Source organism: Accipiter gentilis, chromosome 1 (assembly GCF_929443795.1).
Source record: "Accipiter gentilis chromosome 1, bAccGen1.1, whole genome shotgun sequence".
NCBI lineage: Eukaryota > Metazoa > Chordata > Aves > Accipitriformes > Accipitridae > Astur > Astur gentilis.
Genome location: NC_064880.1, coordinates 38466541 through 38482569, shown reverse-complemented (window position 1 = coordinate 38482569; position 16029 = coordinate 38466541). Strand labels below are relative to the sequence as shown.

The 16029-nt window shown below is 48.0% G+C and overlaps 2 protein-coding genes across 3 annotated transcripts in view; both read left to right on the top strand.

Moving 5' to 3' along the window:
• Positions 1-3704, top strand: part of SMARCAL1 (SWI/SNF related, matrix associated, actin dependent regulator of chromatin, subfamily a like 1) — a 45235-nt gene extending 41531 nt beyond the window's left edge. The window contains exons 19-20 of one of the 2 annotated variants that reach the window (XR_007507894.1): positions 2413-2658; positions 3606-3704. Coding sequence is in view for 1 of the 2 variants with exons in the window: in XM_049815583.1 (XP_049671540.1) it covers positions 2413-2484 (72 nt within the window). In the remaining variant the exon portion in view is untranslated. Of the gene's footprint in view, positions 1-2412; positions 2844-3605 lie in introns of those variants that run through there. The other variant, XM_049815583.1, reaches the window with a different exon arrangement.
• A 68-nt stretch (positions 3705-3772) lies between these two features.
• Positions 3773-7371, top strand: RPL37A (ribosomal protein L37a). Its single transcript, XM_049815630.1, has 4 exons — positions 3773-3883; positions 4569-4697; positions 5891-5973; positions 7223-7371. The coding sequence occupies exons 1-4, from the start codon at positions 3881-3883 to the stop codon at positions 7284-7286; spliced, it is 279 nt and encodes a 92-aa protein (XP_049671587.1). The 5' UTR covers positions 3773-3880; the 3' UTR covers positions 7287-7371.
• The last annotated feature ends 8658 nt before the right edge of the window (positions 7372-16029 follow it).

Sequence of the window (16029 nt, the reverse complement as noted above, 5' to 3'; positions counted from 1 at the left end):
GAAACTCCCATGATACTTTGCTTGTAGATGAATCAACAGCTACTTTCATAAGGCATTTAGGCTGGTACCCTAGCACCTGTTATTTGCTCCCATTACAGCTCTGTGCAGGTTACACTGAGAATACCAAAAGCAGCACTGTTGCTTGATGCAGTGATTAAAATGCCTGTTTTCAATTTGTGATAGTCTCTGTCATGCTCTCAGCCCTGTGAACTGGGAGACCTGAACTCCCAGCCCCAGTGCTGCCTGAGCAAACCTGCTCTTTGGTTCCTTTCAGGAGCTCGTGACACAGTCGCTTTCCCTTGGGCATGGCCTGATTGCACTTCATAGTGGTGATGCCTCTGCAAAAACTATAGGCCATTGTTGATGTGGGCTTGATATAAAGGCAGGTGGCTGTCTTTATCACAGCTGGTCTCTTCAGGCATCTCTGCATGGTCATCTTTAATTTTTTGTGTATTATTGCCAGTGCAGTGTAGCATGATCCCAAATTATTGTCTTTCATGCTTCTAGTCTTAGTACTAAAATATACTTGGAAACAGGATGGTTTAAGCAAATGTGACCAGGGAGTACAGGAGAAGATATAATTTCACAGGGGTACCACTTAGCTATGTTTTACAGCCATAATCTGTAGAGAAGGGTGGGGGAAAAGCAAACTGAAAGCTTACATTTAGCTTCTGGAGGCCAGGAGCTAATGTGCTGTGCAGGTGGCACACTTCGCTGTGTGCAGACACTGACAAAAAAGACCTCTCTTCCACAGTCGAGGAGGAAAAAGTATGTGCTACAAGATCAACCTGATAATAACTAGGATATTTTTTCCTGCATCCAAGGGTTTGATTATCCCATTTTCAGCAAGTGTCGTCATGGAAATGCCCTACAGGCTGTGTATGCAATTGTGCTGAGTGGAGACTTGCTTTTCATTCATGGCTGCAGAAAGTGCTTTGGTGTGTGTGCAAGTGAAGAGGAGTAGGACCGAGGATTGTGTGACTGGCCAGCTGGAGGAAATGCTTTATCTCTGGATTTGAGACTGAGAACTAAACATTTCTCTTGCTCCAGCTGCTGGCCAGGAGATAAATACACACTTTTTGACATTTTTAAAAGTCTCTCTTTCTTGAACACAGAGTATTTAATCTGTTTCTAAGACATGTGATCTTTCTACTTGTAGAGAGGGTTGTTCTGAATAAGGGGTGAGAAATGTTGCTGTCTGCCTACCAAAAAAAAATATGGCAGATATTATTTGTATACCTGTATTGTGGTCTCCGATGGGAGTAATTCTCTTCCTCCTTGTAAAGCTACAGCTACTTCAAAACAGTATTTTTCTGAAATCTGCTGAAAGTACCCTTGGAGAATTTTGCTTCTCATAAACTCAATTTATCTTATCCATATATTGATAAATCCCAGCCCTGTTAGAAGAATGCTAGGTGTACTCTTTCTTTGTTTGGACCCATAAAATCTCAGCTGGTTTGCTGCAGAATTACAAAGGCTCTTCAAGTACACTTGAGGTTCACTTTATCCTTACTAGATGAAAAGGCGAGAAGAATCTTGCAGGAAAGTGCTCTTAGTCATTACATCAAGGGATTGGAAAGACTGTGCAGGCCTTAGCCCAATTACACTGTTAGTCTGTCATTAATATGATGAGGAGGTGGCTGGGAAGCTGCCAGCAGGCTCAGACAAGATCTCCAAGGCTTGCTGCTGAGAATGTGTACAAGGTAATGTGCAGGTTGCCAGTGAGACCCTCAGGCAGGCTCAAGAACATGCAGTGCTCCTGGGGACTCTTACACCTGCCCATTGAAGATGGCATAGCTGTAACTTTTTGGCATTATCTAAAGCCCAGTAAAGGGAAGGACCCATCTTACTGGATCTTGGAGCATCTTACTGTGACTGGATGCCTGCTTGTACACCCGTGTCTGTGCTGTCACCCACATTATGGAAAGGCATGTTTTCAGGAAGGATGCCAAACCAGGAAAACCAGGGAAAAATACCTGAACAGTAAAACAGAGCAGTTCAAACTACATCTTCAGTGCATGAAGCTGGCCAGCCTGGGACATGCAGAAGAGTTCAAGGTGGTGAACTGCTGAGCCAAGGCTTTTGGAGCTCTGCTGGCCTGTCTGCATCCATCTGTCTTCTCAGTCACTTGGAAATGTACGTTTATTTTGGCAGTGCTGGGAATGGCTGTCATCTGAGGGGGCTGGGTTTGGTTGTTGGCAGAGCTGTCTGTAATACTGGTAGATGAAAGATATGACCACACACTGTACTGTCACAGCAAACTTAAACTCTGTAGAGACAGACTGGAGAATAGCAGTAGATCCTCTGTCCTGGATGTGTTGGCTGACAATTTTATTTATTTTTTTTTAAACCAAATAGTCACAGCCAAAGGAACTTTTTATTTCCTCCTTCTTTTTTTTTTAATACATAAAGATGTATCCTGTGAGTCATCATTATGATGAGGATCTGAAAAGGGCAAATATATTCCCAGGAGATATCAAATGAGATTTTGACTCAACAGAGGAAGATATAAATACTGTTGCCTGAAGCCCTGCTGAGCCCTCATCTGGAAGTGGGCTCTGGCCCACCAGCCCCTGGGAGGACCCACTCAGACAGGAGGAGAGCTTCCAGGGATGACTGGGGAACAGGGAGCATGGCACGACAGAGGGAATTAAATATGTGAGTGTTCAAACCCTCCGAGCAAGAGCCAAGAGGGCACGTGGTGTCTGTCCATAAGCATCTCCAGAAGTACGGATCCTGGACAGGGAAAGGCTAACACAGTGGCAGGGTATGCTCTAGTCGTTAATTCCCTATTAATTAAATAGGCTGCAAAGGAAGAGGAGGGCTGTTGTGGGTATGGGGTGGGTATGGGGCTGTCACAGGAGGAAAAGCACCTGCACCAAGAATGTGGGGACAGTTTCTCCAGGTGGGCTGGGCAGCCCCAGCTCCCTCCAGGCAGGAGGGGATGAGGTGCAGCCAGCCCCGCGCATTAAATGGCTAACCAGATTAAGTTTCTTAATGGAGGTTAATGGGTTGTTAATCCCATTACAAGCGTTGCAGCTCGGGCGGCATTGGTGCATGTTTTGCTCGCCCAGGCTGGGTCTGAGTGGCGCGGGAGCCCGGCCAGGTCCCAGCCCCACGCTTTGGTGGTGGGGGCGGCTCGGGTGCCCCGGGCGTCCGGGGTGTCGTCTGGGTGCTGGGAGTCAACCTCGGTGGCGGCACACGGAGCCTTTTATGGCTGGTTGTTTCAACGCTGGATGAACCCAAGGAAATCGGGTAGATGACGTGGCTGCACCTGGTTGGGTTATCTTGAAACCTCTGGGTTTAGGGCTGGTATGTTTTAAGATTAAATTGATGAGGATGAATTTTATATATATATATATATATATATATATATATATACATCTCCCTTCTGCAGCTCCACCCTGGGTTGCTGTTCCTTTTTTAATTCTGACACCTACCTACTACTTATTCTCTTTAAAAATGAGGTAAGCGAATGTAACTGCTCCATCTTCTTTCCTGGTGTGACTTCCTTGGATGGAAACCCAGGAATCTGAGCTCTCGTGCTGCATCTCCCATCAGCGCTGCTGAGGCTGACGTACCGCTTGGGTTTCACATTGATACAGGGTGTTTTCTGAGCGATGCGTCTTCCAACATCAAGCTGCAACTGCGTTCCGGTTTGTGCGCTTTAGGCTTTAGATAACCCAATCGTCATGGGATAAATGTACAGAATGCCGAGCGCGACCATAGAGCTACGGACCGCCACGGTGCAGACAGACCCACTCCGGGTCCCATCCGCCACACGCTCGGTCGCCTCTCCCCCTCGCTTCCGGCGGCGACGGCTCATACCGCGCCTGCGCAGTGGGGGTTTCCTCTCTCGGTGCCGGTGCCGGGCGGCAAGATGGTGAGTAGAGCTGCAGCGCCGCGGCCCATCCGCCGCCATCCGCCCCGGGGCCGCCGCGCTGGGGCTGCGAGGCACGGCGGGGGGCAGTACGGAGTCCGCTGCGGGCGGGGCACGGACCAGAAGCGCCTGCGGGCCGGGCCGGGGCTCTGTGTGGGCTCTTCTCCCGAGCAGGCCCCGACCCCGCCCTGGGCTGCGAGGGGGGCTCGCTGCCGCTTGGGAGATGGCCCGTGGGAGATGGCCCGAGTGAGGGGGGTGCTAGGCCGGGGGGAGTGGTGGGGAGCCGCTGGAAGACCGGATAGGCATCGCAGGAGGAGGCCGGGCCCGGGCTTACAGCGGACTGCGCGGTAAGGGGGTGGCGGTGCGCGGTGGGCGGCTCTGCTGGCTGCGGCGTTCGATGTGAGGGGGCGCTTCCCGGAGGAAGGACGCGGCTTTGCTCGTGCTTGGCTGCCAGGCTGCGGCTCTCTGCCCCAGGTGCCCCAGCAGAAGCTGGGAGGCTGCAGCAGTGTGAGTCTTTCGCCGTTTCATAACTAATACTCTTATTTACAACGTCAGGGGGAGGCGTTGGTCGGCTGCAGCGTTGCTTTTGGGTGCTGAGCGCTTTTGCTGTCGTGTCAGGAGAGGGGAGCAGCTGAGGAGATGGCGATTTCAGTAAAGTTGAAGCTTATTCTGGTTTGCTTCCCAACAGGCTAAGCGCACCAAGAAGGTTGGGATTGTGGGTAAATATGGTACCCGTTACGGTGCGTCCCTTAGGAAAATGGTGAAGAAGATTGAAATTAGCCAGCATGCCAAGTACACCTGCTCCTTCTGTGGCAAGGTGAGAGACCTCCTTCCCTAAAAAAGTCTTCAAAAATAACTTTGTTACTGATGTTAGAAATGCAGTTTGATGCTTCAGTCATTTTTGTCCTGAAGAGAGAATTCGACGGGTTTTGAGACGGAGATTAGTTTATCGTGAGCTTTAAGCTACTATCGGAATCCTTTATAAAATAAAACAGTGAGTAGACATTTCACATGCACACTTAGCGGTAGTTAAAACAAATTACATTGCATTACAAAAAATAGTGAGAAATGTTGCCATACTATACATTTTAGGTATCTAATAAAGAGACCTGACAATTAAAAACAACACGCTTGTTATCCTGATAATTAAGGCATGACTTGGGCTTTTTTTTTTTTCTTCAGTAACTTTATGGCTTACGTGGAGGAAGAAGAGAGCTTGCTTTTCCCACTCAAAATGTTTGATTGCAGTTGCTTACTTATATTTGCTTTATAACTCTGGATGGGGAAGAATTTCTGATAAGTAATCTTATTTGCTTATGTACCCTGATGAAAATTCACTCTCAAATCTGGTTTTTGACAGTTTGGGAGGCCCATCAGCTTGTGCTTTGCCCAGATATTTTTTTTATTGCTATCTGTAAAGTAGTTAGCTTTGAGTGGCTGGAAATTTAAAAAGACTTCGTCTGTTTCTTATATTCAGTGTCTTTCTCATGTTAAGTGAGAATGCTGATAACCTGATTTGTAGAGCTGCCTAAATCCAGCGTAGGTCTAGGCAAACCCATTGTCATCTTTGCAAGGTGGTGGAGACTTGCCTGGGTGAAAGGAGTTCGGTACCCATCACTCACTCTTTAGATGCTTTAGAGCAATCATGGGATGTCCAGGGAGCACTCATAAAAGCGGTGTTACATTGGTCATCAAACCAGGTGAGAATATCAGTAACTATGACCAATGTAATTTACTATTTTTCTCCTTCAAAAAGAGTTGAATTTTTGATGGTGTGCTTAGAAATGACCCACTTTATATCTGAATGAAAAAGTGTTTCAGAAGAACTTTCCCCGTTCTGAAGAATCTGAATAAAAACATTCCCTGATCCTTGCCTGTCTTAACTAGGCTTGTAGGTAATGCTGTGGTGTGATGCTGAAGTCCTCGCCTGAAGTTTGTTGTTTGGCTTTTTCAGCTGATGGAGAGTGCTTTTTTTTTTTTGCTTTTTTTTTTTTTCCCCTTTTATTACAGACCAAAATGAAGAGGAAGGCTGTGGGTATCTGGCACTGTGGATCCTGCATGAAGACAGTTGCTGGTGGTGCCTGGACTTACAAGTAAGGAAATTAAGAAGCTCCCATCAGCATTTATTCTCACATAGCTGAGGCATAATACAGCTTTCTATTTATTTTTTTTAATTTAATCTACTAACCATTAAGTAGATCAGTCTCAAGTTAGTGATATGTGGGAGGTTTTTTGCCTGCATTGTTAAAATTTGATTGGAATGGATCAAATTGGATTTGATTGATATTCTTTCTACTATCTGTTGTGCAGCTTCTGAGAATATTGCATTTTATCCATCATATTACTGCTGCTGGTTATGGTGGGTCCCTCCAAAATTTCTTGATTTCTCTGGGCTTTACCAAAGCAGTTGTTTTATTCTTCAAAAATGCAAGCTCTGCATCTTTTCCCAAACTTCAAATAATGAAATTGAAACATCTGCAAACGCTGAAACAAGTAATTTTATTTAGGTAGTCTCTTCTGTGGCTTGGCTGTAGTAGCATTTCTTATTGGAGATGTGACTACAGTTGTTGCTTGTACGAGGTGTTATGCTTGGGCCGGTGTTTTGGTGATGTTGGAAGAAAAGGAGCAGAGAGAATGGCTGGTTCATCTGGCCATCTCAGGTTGGAGTCATCTGCATGGATGACACCTGACAGATGTCCCTCTGACCTGTTCTAAAAAGAGCTTCAACAGCTTCTAGAAAATTATGCCTCTGAACTGGGGATTATTTTTTCCTCCTTGATTCTGTTGATTGTATAAAAATCTTAATTATGTAAGGGAACCCTTACCTCTTCTTTCAAAGTCTAAGCAGTGGGTTTTTTGTGGTTACTACTGCAGCCTTTTCAGTTCAGACACAAATACCACAGGCAAACCCAGGTTTTACTCCAAAATAAAGTATTTCCATGGTTTGCTTTTGTTTTAAAAGGATTGAATCATTATAATTGTTATTGTGATGGTGCCCTTGCTTACTCCCATTCTTTGCTCTCCTCTCCCCCCACCCCCCCTTCTGGTAGAAGACACTGTTACCCCACACGTAAGAGTCACTAGGAATCTGAGCCCCACATGCTTGTGCATGTAGTCGATGTGTGACTGGATAATTTGGGTTGAGATGTAGCTTGTGAATTTGTGTGTGCTTCTATAGACAAAGGCCTACACTTTGTTATGAAAATCAAAGTGGAATTAGTTCCCTGTTGACAATGCAATCAGACTATGACTATTTGAAATGATTAGTAGTTTCTCAAAAAAAATAATACTGGCATGGGTTGTTCTACTGCCATGTGCAAATGACTCTGCTGCTTCTTCCAGTACCACCTCTGCAGTGACAGTCAAATCTGCGATCAGAAGATTGAAGGAATTGAAAGACCAGTAGAAGCTAATTCCTGTTCTCCTTGTGAAACCTCCTTTTTTTCCACTGTCAAGATCTGTCCTTTTAACAATAAAAAGGTGATAATGGAGTGGAATCAAGTTCGTCTTTTTGCAAAAAGTCCTGCTTGTCTTGCTGTCTGTGGTGGGTCGACCCTGGCTGGATGCCAGCTGCTCACCAAAGCCGCTCTTATCACTCCCACCCTCAGCTGGACAGGGGAGAGAAAATAGAACAAAAGCCTTGTGAGTTGAGATAAGGACAGGGAGAGATCACTCAGCAATTACCATCCTGGGCAAAACAGACCTGACTTGGGGAGAATTAACTTTATTTATTACCAATTGACCAGAGTAAGGTAATGAGAAATAAAACCAGATCTTAAAGCACCTTCCCCCCACCCCTCTAGTCTTCGTGGGCACAACTTCACTCCTGATTTTCTCTACCTCCTTGCCCTGAGTGGTGCAGTGGTGTGGGGAGCTGGGGTTGCAGCCAGTTCACACGTCATCTCTGCTGCTCCTTCCTCCTCAGGGGCAGGACTCCTCACACTCTTCCCCTGCTCCAGCCTGGGGTCCCTCCCACAGGAGACAGTCCTTTGTGAACTTCTCCAACATGAGTCCTTCCCACGGGCTGCGGTCCCTTCCACGGGGTGCAGTCCTTCAGGCGCAGACTGCTCCAGCGTGGGACCCCTGTGGGGTCACAAGTCCTGCCAGCAAACCTGCTCCGGCATGGGCTCCTCTCTCCATGGGTCCACAGGTCCTGCCAGGAGCCTGCTCCAGCGTGGGCTTCCCATGGGGTCACAGCCTCCGGGCATCCACCTGCTCCAGTGTGGGGTCCTCCACGGGCTGCAGGTGGGTTATCTGCTCCATCGTGGACCTCCGTGGGCTGCAGGGGGACAGCCTGCCTCACCATAGTCTTCCCCACAGGCTGCAGGGGAATCTCTGCTCTGGCACCTGGAGCATCTCCTCCCCCTCCTCCTTCACTGACCTTGGGGTCTGCAGGGTTGTTTCTCTCGCATATTCTCCTTCTCCAGCTGCAGTTTCTGTTGCACAGCTGGGGGTTTTTCCCCCCCTTCTTAAATCTGTTACCCCAGAGGCACTACCACTGTCGCTGATGGGCTTGGCCTTGGCCAGCAGCAGGTCTGTCTTGGAGCTGGCTGGCATTGGCTCTGTTGGACACAGGGGAAGCTTCTGGCAGCTTCTCACAGAAGCCACCCCTTTAGCCCCCCTACTACCCAACCCTTATCACACAGACCCAATACACTATACTGTATTTATAGGTATAACTGTGGAGACAGTAGTGCTATCCAGTAGTTGAGTGGCTCTTGTTACTGGTGAAGCCATTAAAAACCACTTTTCAGTTAATTGCATACTGTGTTGCATACTGTGTTGCTTGAATGCGCTGAGGTGAATCTGAGGAAAGCTTAAATAGCTTGATGAAGCCTGGCTCATCTTGATATGTCCTTCATGTCTGTGCCTTGAGGAATAGCATAGAGCTCTGTGGGTGGAGGAATGGACAGATGTAAGGGAGGAGAGAACATGGAAAACATCGCTCTGCCTCTTCCCATTTGCCTTTGAGGAGGGCTCAGGGGAGTAGGGTATGTGCTGCAAGATGGGAGAGAAAAAGAGCATCATGACTGGGTTGGGGGCAGAGACTGGAATGGTAAAGGAGCAGCTATCATCCTCTTGCTGGCTGGTGCTGCTAATTTTCCAGCACCAGCCACAGACAATTGCTTACTACAGCCCATAGTGGGTTCTGTTGTCTGCAGATCTTGAAGTTAGTCCACCGGAGCACACTCTATGCCTTGCTCCATCTAGGTCTGATAGCAGGCTCCCATGTCTGCGTGTTGAAGTTGCCTAATCCATACTGAGTAGCAACAATAAATTTTCATGTTGACCTAACTCCTGGGGCATTCAGTCTTGGAGGAAAAGCTGCTGTTTGAGTTAAGAATTGCCTCCAAATCGCCCCTTTAGACTGTCAAGCTTAAGATGCTGGAACACTTTTTATGGTCTATCAGGTGAGTTTCAATTTGGTTTGAAGTTTGTTTTTGTTTGGGTTTTTTGGTGACTGCAGCACATCTCCTGTCCTTAACAATGCAGGTCAGAAAACATGAGCCTTGTTAATACCCTTGATAGCTGCTGGAGGAAAAATAGTAAGCAGGTAGCAGTGGTTGCTTGCTCCTGCTCCAACTTAAGCTTTAAATAAATTTGGGTGGTGATGAGCTATGGCAATAATGTCATTAAAAAGCCTGACATCTTTGAAAGACAGATTCAGAACTGGACCTAAGTAGGAACCTTTTCCTAAGTTGCAGAAAGTCTGTGGCTCAGAATTTTGACTGCAGTGTCCCTGAACTTGTTTACTAAACTTTTTTTTTTAATTCTGTGCTTTAAACTTCCCTTACCTGAATAAATAAATTTACTTTAGTATCCAGTATCATTCATACCAACCTACATATCCTTGATGTCACCTCTCAACAGACGCTCATTCCCTGGAACTCGGGCAATCTTCTTTCTGGGGGAGAGATCGCTGCCCATTTCTCCATTGACACGCCTTGTTCTGCCTGTAGTGCAGGGTGAAAGAATTGTGTGACAGGCTTGAAGTGGGGGTGGCAGTGGGTGACTCTCCTTAGAAGCAATGGCTCATTTTTGGTATGTAGTTGAACACCATCATGGCCTTCTGCACAGGTGTCTTCTGTTACAGTAAGGTTACAAGGGAAACCTGTGGGTTCAAGAAACTCTTAGCTCAACTTTCTCATTTTTACTATGCTTTTCTTACATGACATGCCCACAGCAGTTTTCTCTGGGTACTTGTCAGACCTCCCGCCCTAGTCCTGGGCACTGCTGTTGCTGGTCCTGGTTCTTGCTAACCAGTGTGGTTTCTCGAGATGCCATCTCCAAGCTGCCTTGAACTTTATTTTCAGTTAAGATGCTTCTGCTCCCTTGGAGATGCCTTGTGTACTGGTGTGTGGATAGCTGGAACAGCTCAAGGAGCCAGCTTTTCTCTTGCTGGCTGCTGCTCCCACTGAAGATAGGGTGAATGGTGCGTGAGGATGGCTTATGCTACTGTGAGGATACCTCTGCTGCCTGAAAAACAGTCGCTGACCTGCCTCGGTGAGTTTATTAAGGGGCCCCACTCCTGACTTTCGCTTAACTTCCTACATAGGTTTATGAAGTGCTGTGGTCCAGGAGCTGCTTTGCAGGTAACTGAGCCATCCTTTAGGGAAACCTCAGCAAAAAGGAAGGGCTGCGGAGCTGATATAGACTGGATGTCCAGAAACAGCTCCGTGTCCTGCTTGAACCTTCTGGAAAAGGGGTGAAGCAGATGCGGGGAGCCACTCCAGTTGCCAGCTCACAGGGAGCTGAGTGCGCTTAGGAGGTATTGGCCACACATCTCTGCATCACCTTGGGAGAGGACTTTTGAGAAGGTTTATGAACAATGACAACATTTCTTAAACTGCATCAAAATAAAGACAACTTCCATTATGCTAAAAGTTTCTTCATGTGAGCCCTTTTACTGGGAAATTGTGATGAAACCACATGAGCATTGATCAGTTTGTTTGCTACTTCATCACGCAAAAGCCTTTGTTGGTAAAACACTCGATGTGCTTGGGGGGAGGTTCCTCCGCTGATGTGGCTGTACAGCTCTGCCTCTAGAAGTGGCTCTGAGGGGCCTGAGTTGCTCTGTGGTGGTCCACATTTCTACAAGGAGGCACCATGCAGCCAATTGAGGCAGGGGAGCCCTCACAGCTTGGAAACAGCAGCCCAGTTTCCTGGGTGGTGGGCTTGAGCATGGGCGGGGGAAATGCCCTTTTCAGTGAAGCTGCAGAAGAGGTCCAAAACTCCAGCACTGCCTCCATGAGGTGTTCCTCTGGGAACAAAACTTCACAGGGATCTGTGGTGATACAGGGGCCATGGATGAGGCTCATCTGCCACAGGAAAGTCACTGCTGTGCCTCCATGATGCGCCAGAGAAAAGTACTTGGAACAGCTGCAGGTGTCCCCTGGTTAAACACGTCCTTCTCTCTTCTGGAGTTGTTGAGCCGCTAAAACCAGATGTGAGTGGCAAGCTGGTGAGCATGCTTCTGGCAAATTTGGATTTACCTGCTGTCTCGATGGCTTGTAGCTGGCTGTGACAGCTGTGGGGAAGCGTGTGTTACTGGCTCTCGCTGCCTTTACAAGCAGGATAGTGTTTTTCTGCGTATTGCTTTTATTCTTGACTCGGTGTGCTTGGGTCACATTTCCAGGTCCCTCTCCCCTCCCAGTTCTGGGTGCTGACATATGACTCTGCACATCTCTGTGCTTTCTTCATTAATGCAGAGGTTGTAATTAAAGTACAGGTTTTGGATTAGAGCTCGCTCAACTGCTATGAAGTAGGCGTTCATTAACAGGTGCAGAGGATATGTTTTGTTATGTCGATATCCCAGGGTGATTGCACAGGTATCTTACCTAAGGTGACTTCTATTCCTGCTGAGGAAGTTATTGGTTACCTCTGGGATTAATATTTGCAAAGGGTGGAAGCTGCGCAGGGTGGAAATGGGAAGAGAAGATAAGGATGCGAGATGATTTATTTTTTTTTTGATCTGGGCTTCCCACCTGCATCCCTGCACGGGCTGTGCCCGCAAAGCTCCTGGGCTGCTTGTGTCCTCCCAGAGAGCCGTGGTACCCTGAGCAGAGGCGTTTTGTGCTGGTGAACCTCCAGGGCTGCCAATTCCGCACGTTTCCCCAAAGTGAGAGCAGGGAGGAAGGTGGAGGGGGCAGGAAAGGGGAAGGATGCTGCGGCCGGAGCCCTGTCAGCTGGCAATGCTGCGAGCGGCCAGCGGGCGACACTGCCGCTCTGCTGCTGCTCCGTGTCGCAAGGCTGCTGCTCCTGCCTGCAGCTCCTGGGCTTCCCTTCCCATCCAGGAGAAAGGCTCTGCTCACCTGTACGCCTACTACGGATTCTTAGCTCAGCTTTTCATGTGTGTCCCCCTCCCCCCGCCAAAATAGACCGTAACGGTGATTTTTAGACTGACATAGGGGTCTGTGCCAAAAGCGATCAGGAGGTAGAAATAGGAACGGGGAGCTTGGAGACGGGGGTTTTGTGGTCACTCGTCACCTGTAACAGAGCTGAATTTGCGTCATTGCTCTGTGCAAATTCTGTATCTATCTGAGGAGAATTTGTTGTACCAAGAACTATGTGATTTGGCCAGGTAATCCTCAAAATCTGTTGTTTCGTCTGGGATTCTAGGGTGAAAACAGGAATTCTTAGCAATACTTACTGCTTTCAGTATGCTTGCGGTTGTCAGGAACTTGGATAGGTTGTCTTAGGTGCTGTAGAAGCAGAGAGCAAAGTGCTAGCACCTGTCTTGGAGGGTGTGAGCTTATGGCAGTGCCTGACTCATCTGGATTGCTACAGCTATGGCAATCAGGGGAGCGTTTGATGGAAACAGACTTTGAATCTGACTGAATGTTCTGTAGATGTGGCTGAGCAGGTTGCTTGATCTTGGTTACTTTTGAAGAGCAGGTAAGAAGAGGAGCTCTTTCTCACAGCAATCTGTCAGTCCCATGGGATTTTTCAGGATCGAGGATATAACCCAAGGGGATGGTGGTTGTAATCAAAGTGGCCTTTCAGGTGCCCAGAGGTGTTTCAGGAGCCCAAAGGAACTTGGAAAACAAAAACCGAAAGAGCTCAGGGCAACTATCGTCATTCTGATTTCTCTGTTAAGCATTTACCTGTTTCCAAAAGAAAATAATTGCTTTGGCTTTGCCCCATTTGCGCTTCCTGCTCCCTCCTGCTCACTGACAGTCTGTTTGGTCTGTAGGAGATCGTGGTAATAAGCCTTGGGGGCACCATTTGTGTTTGCGTTATGCCACATAGTAAAGACTGTTGGGGCTTAGGCCTCATGGGGATGAGAAACCTCAGCCACAGGCATTGGTTGTCCCTTCTGTGCATCCTGACTTAAAGGTGATGGGAACTCATCCCACGTGCATGTACTCCCGTTTGGTTTTGTCTCTTTCTTGGAGATTTGACTGTAATATAGGCTGACAGTTATAAGCGATAGGCACCGTGTCTTACAGAGCATATCCCAGTGTGATTTCTAACTTCCATGAACAGCAAATGTCTTGGCCTTAGTGCCAAGTCTTGGTCAACTGCCTTCATCCTTGTGCACAATCAAGGGCTGCCCATTGGCTTCCTGAGCTCCTTCATGCCTCTTCCTCCGTGCTGCATCCCAGGGAGATTCCCAACAGCACTTCAGAAACAGGAGTGACTGATGCAGGTGAGTCACCTTCCTGGGGCAGATATACCCTCTGCTGAGACAATTTTCTAGGTCTCTCCCTAGAAAGAAAGGAGCTTTAGTGATGAAGTTTATTGCTGGCTTTCCGGCTCAGACCATTGGACAATGAGAAAATCAGCCAGATTTGGGGTATGATGTGAGCACCACTTTAATGGGCTGCAAGTCACCATCTGCTGTTACATATTGTCCTAGCTTCCACCTGCTGCTCATCTCAGCTGGATGTTCAGCAGCTCCACTTGGGGAAACAGAGCATCGTAGGGCTGGTGGTCCAGCTCCCGTGAAAAAAGTGGGCAGGCAACACCCCTTTGCTTTCCAGCTATGCAGTGTGGCTCAGCTTTTCTTGGAGAAATGATTCCTTGAAGGATGCTACGAAGTGATACGCAGTGGCATGAGACTGTGTATTTCCAGTGGCTCAGGGTGACAGAGAATTGCCTGCTTGAAACTGGCACCAGTGCTCTGGAAGTGGGCAGTTGCTGTCGGTAACATATCCTTCCTCTGAGTATTTGGTTCTTAGCGGATGCCTTTTGAGGCATGGAGTGTAGCGGAGTTGTGGATATGCCTCAGGTGCCCTTATTAGATGCCTGGATGCATTTTGAAAATGGCTGCTTAGAAAATGTCTAATTGCTATTCCACATATTCAAAATGTTTTTTTTTTTCTCTTGACAAGGCTTTGGCATGCCTTGGATTGCTAAATATACTTTCCTCTTGCAAATTCTTGGCAGGAATCTGTGTAAGGAATCATGCCAAGCAGTCTCTTCAAATGTTAACAAGCTCATCGGTGTGGCTTTCCCAGTGCAGGGTTTGTGCTCTTTTTTTTTTCCACCTCCCTTCCCAAAAAACCCCAACCCTTCTCCTTTCTGTACGCTGTTGCTCTGAGCATATGAACTATGGCAGCTCTGCAAGAAAGGATTTTTTTCTAACCAGAGCTGTAAAAAAGTGCTTGTTTGGTATTCAACAGCTTGGTGTCACTGCCCTGCTCAGCCTCCTGGGGCTCCCGTTGAGTTGGAAGTGTGGATTCTTGGGGTGCTTCTGGAAAGCCTAATCCACTTCCTCTCCTCCCTTGCCCTGTCTTGCTTTTTCCTCTGTTTTTAGCAAGTTGGACTGTATCCTTGCACGGCAATCATAGATTTGATGTCTTTCTTTCAGTAGCCTATTAGCAAGTGAATGATGCTCCCCTTTTGTTTCCCCCAGTGCTTACACTGGTGTAGAAGCAGCCCTGGAGCTGGTGCCTACAGCCAGGCAGGGACCCGCAGACCCACACACTAGAGCTTCAGGCCTGGGCTGCTTCTCTCCCTCTGCCCCAGGCGAAGGGCAGTGCTGCTCTGGCGTCTGAAACTGCCAAAGCAAAGAAGGGGGGAAGAAGCCAGCACAGCACAGCTGAAACCCCAATGTCTCCCTGAAAGAAACCTTCTCCTAGGACTCTGGTATCCATCAATGTCAGGCTACAAACCTCCCTTGAGCTTCGCGGGAGACAATCTCGCATAAGCATTTGAAGAGCCAAAGGGCTGGCTTTCCCTTGACCTTTGCCCACCTCTTGTTTCTTCTCTTGCCCTCTTTTACTCACCTCCTGACCCAGAGTGCGAGCGGTGTCGCTGTGGGAAATGTCCAAGCAGCCGGGGAAGAGCATGGTCAGCCCCACGGGGCTGCATGTCTGGGGCTTTGCTGGCAGCAAGCCTCCACCTGATTTCACAGGACGCAAAACGGGTTGGAGCTGCCCTCACCAGCTCTGCTGTGGTGTGCATGGGCACGGCTGCCCCTTGCCCCTGTGGCAGCAGAGGGAAAGCTGGCCTGGGTTTCTTATTTTTGTGCAATTACAAGGACGATATTGCTAGGTTACACCAGCTGAGGCTTTGGGCTGTGCTTTTAAAGTGTAAATTTTGTAAAAGATTCCCTGGGCTTTGCCTCCAAAATAGTCTCCTGGCCTTCGGTCATCTGATGGACACACCTGGGGAACAAGCGTTTGTGTTCGGGTTGGGATGTAGATTCCCCACCCTGTGCTCAGAGTCCTACCTGCTCTTCATGGAAAGAGCTCAGCGGGGGATGCAGGCAAGCTGCTGCAGAGGAAATTGAGTTGCTGGGCCACAGAGCCTACGTTCATCACATTACAGCCTGGGGTGAGCAGAGGGCTGGAAAGCCAAGGGCAGACCTTGGCACAGAAGAGCCCATACTTGAGACAACTGGAAGGGTAGTCCAAGCCAAGTGGTGACTCCCCACTTTTCCACTGAGGTGCTTTTTGTTCACACTCTCTCTGCTTGGAGTGTTGTGACTTTGGCCCACTCCTGTGAAATGGGCCTATTAATCTGGAGAGTGGAGAATTGCCCCTCCTGGATCTGGTAGCTCTCCTGTTAATGATGACTTCTTTTTTTTTGTATTTTATTCACCAAAATGTAATATTTTCAGCCTTGATTCAGTGGGCTTTTCCGAAGGCACCTCTGTTCACACCACGGAATATTTATTTATAACTCATGAGTGTGGTTTCAGG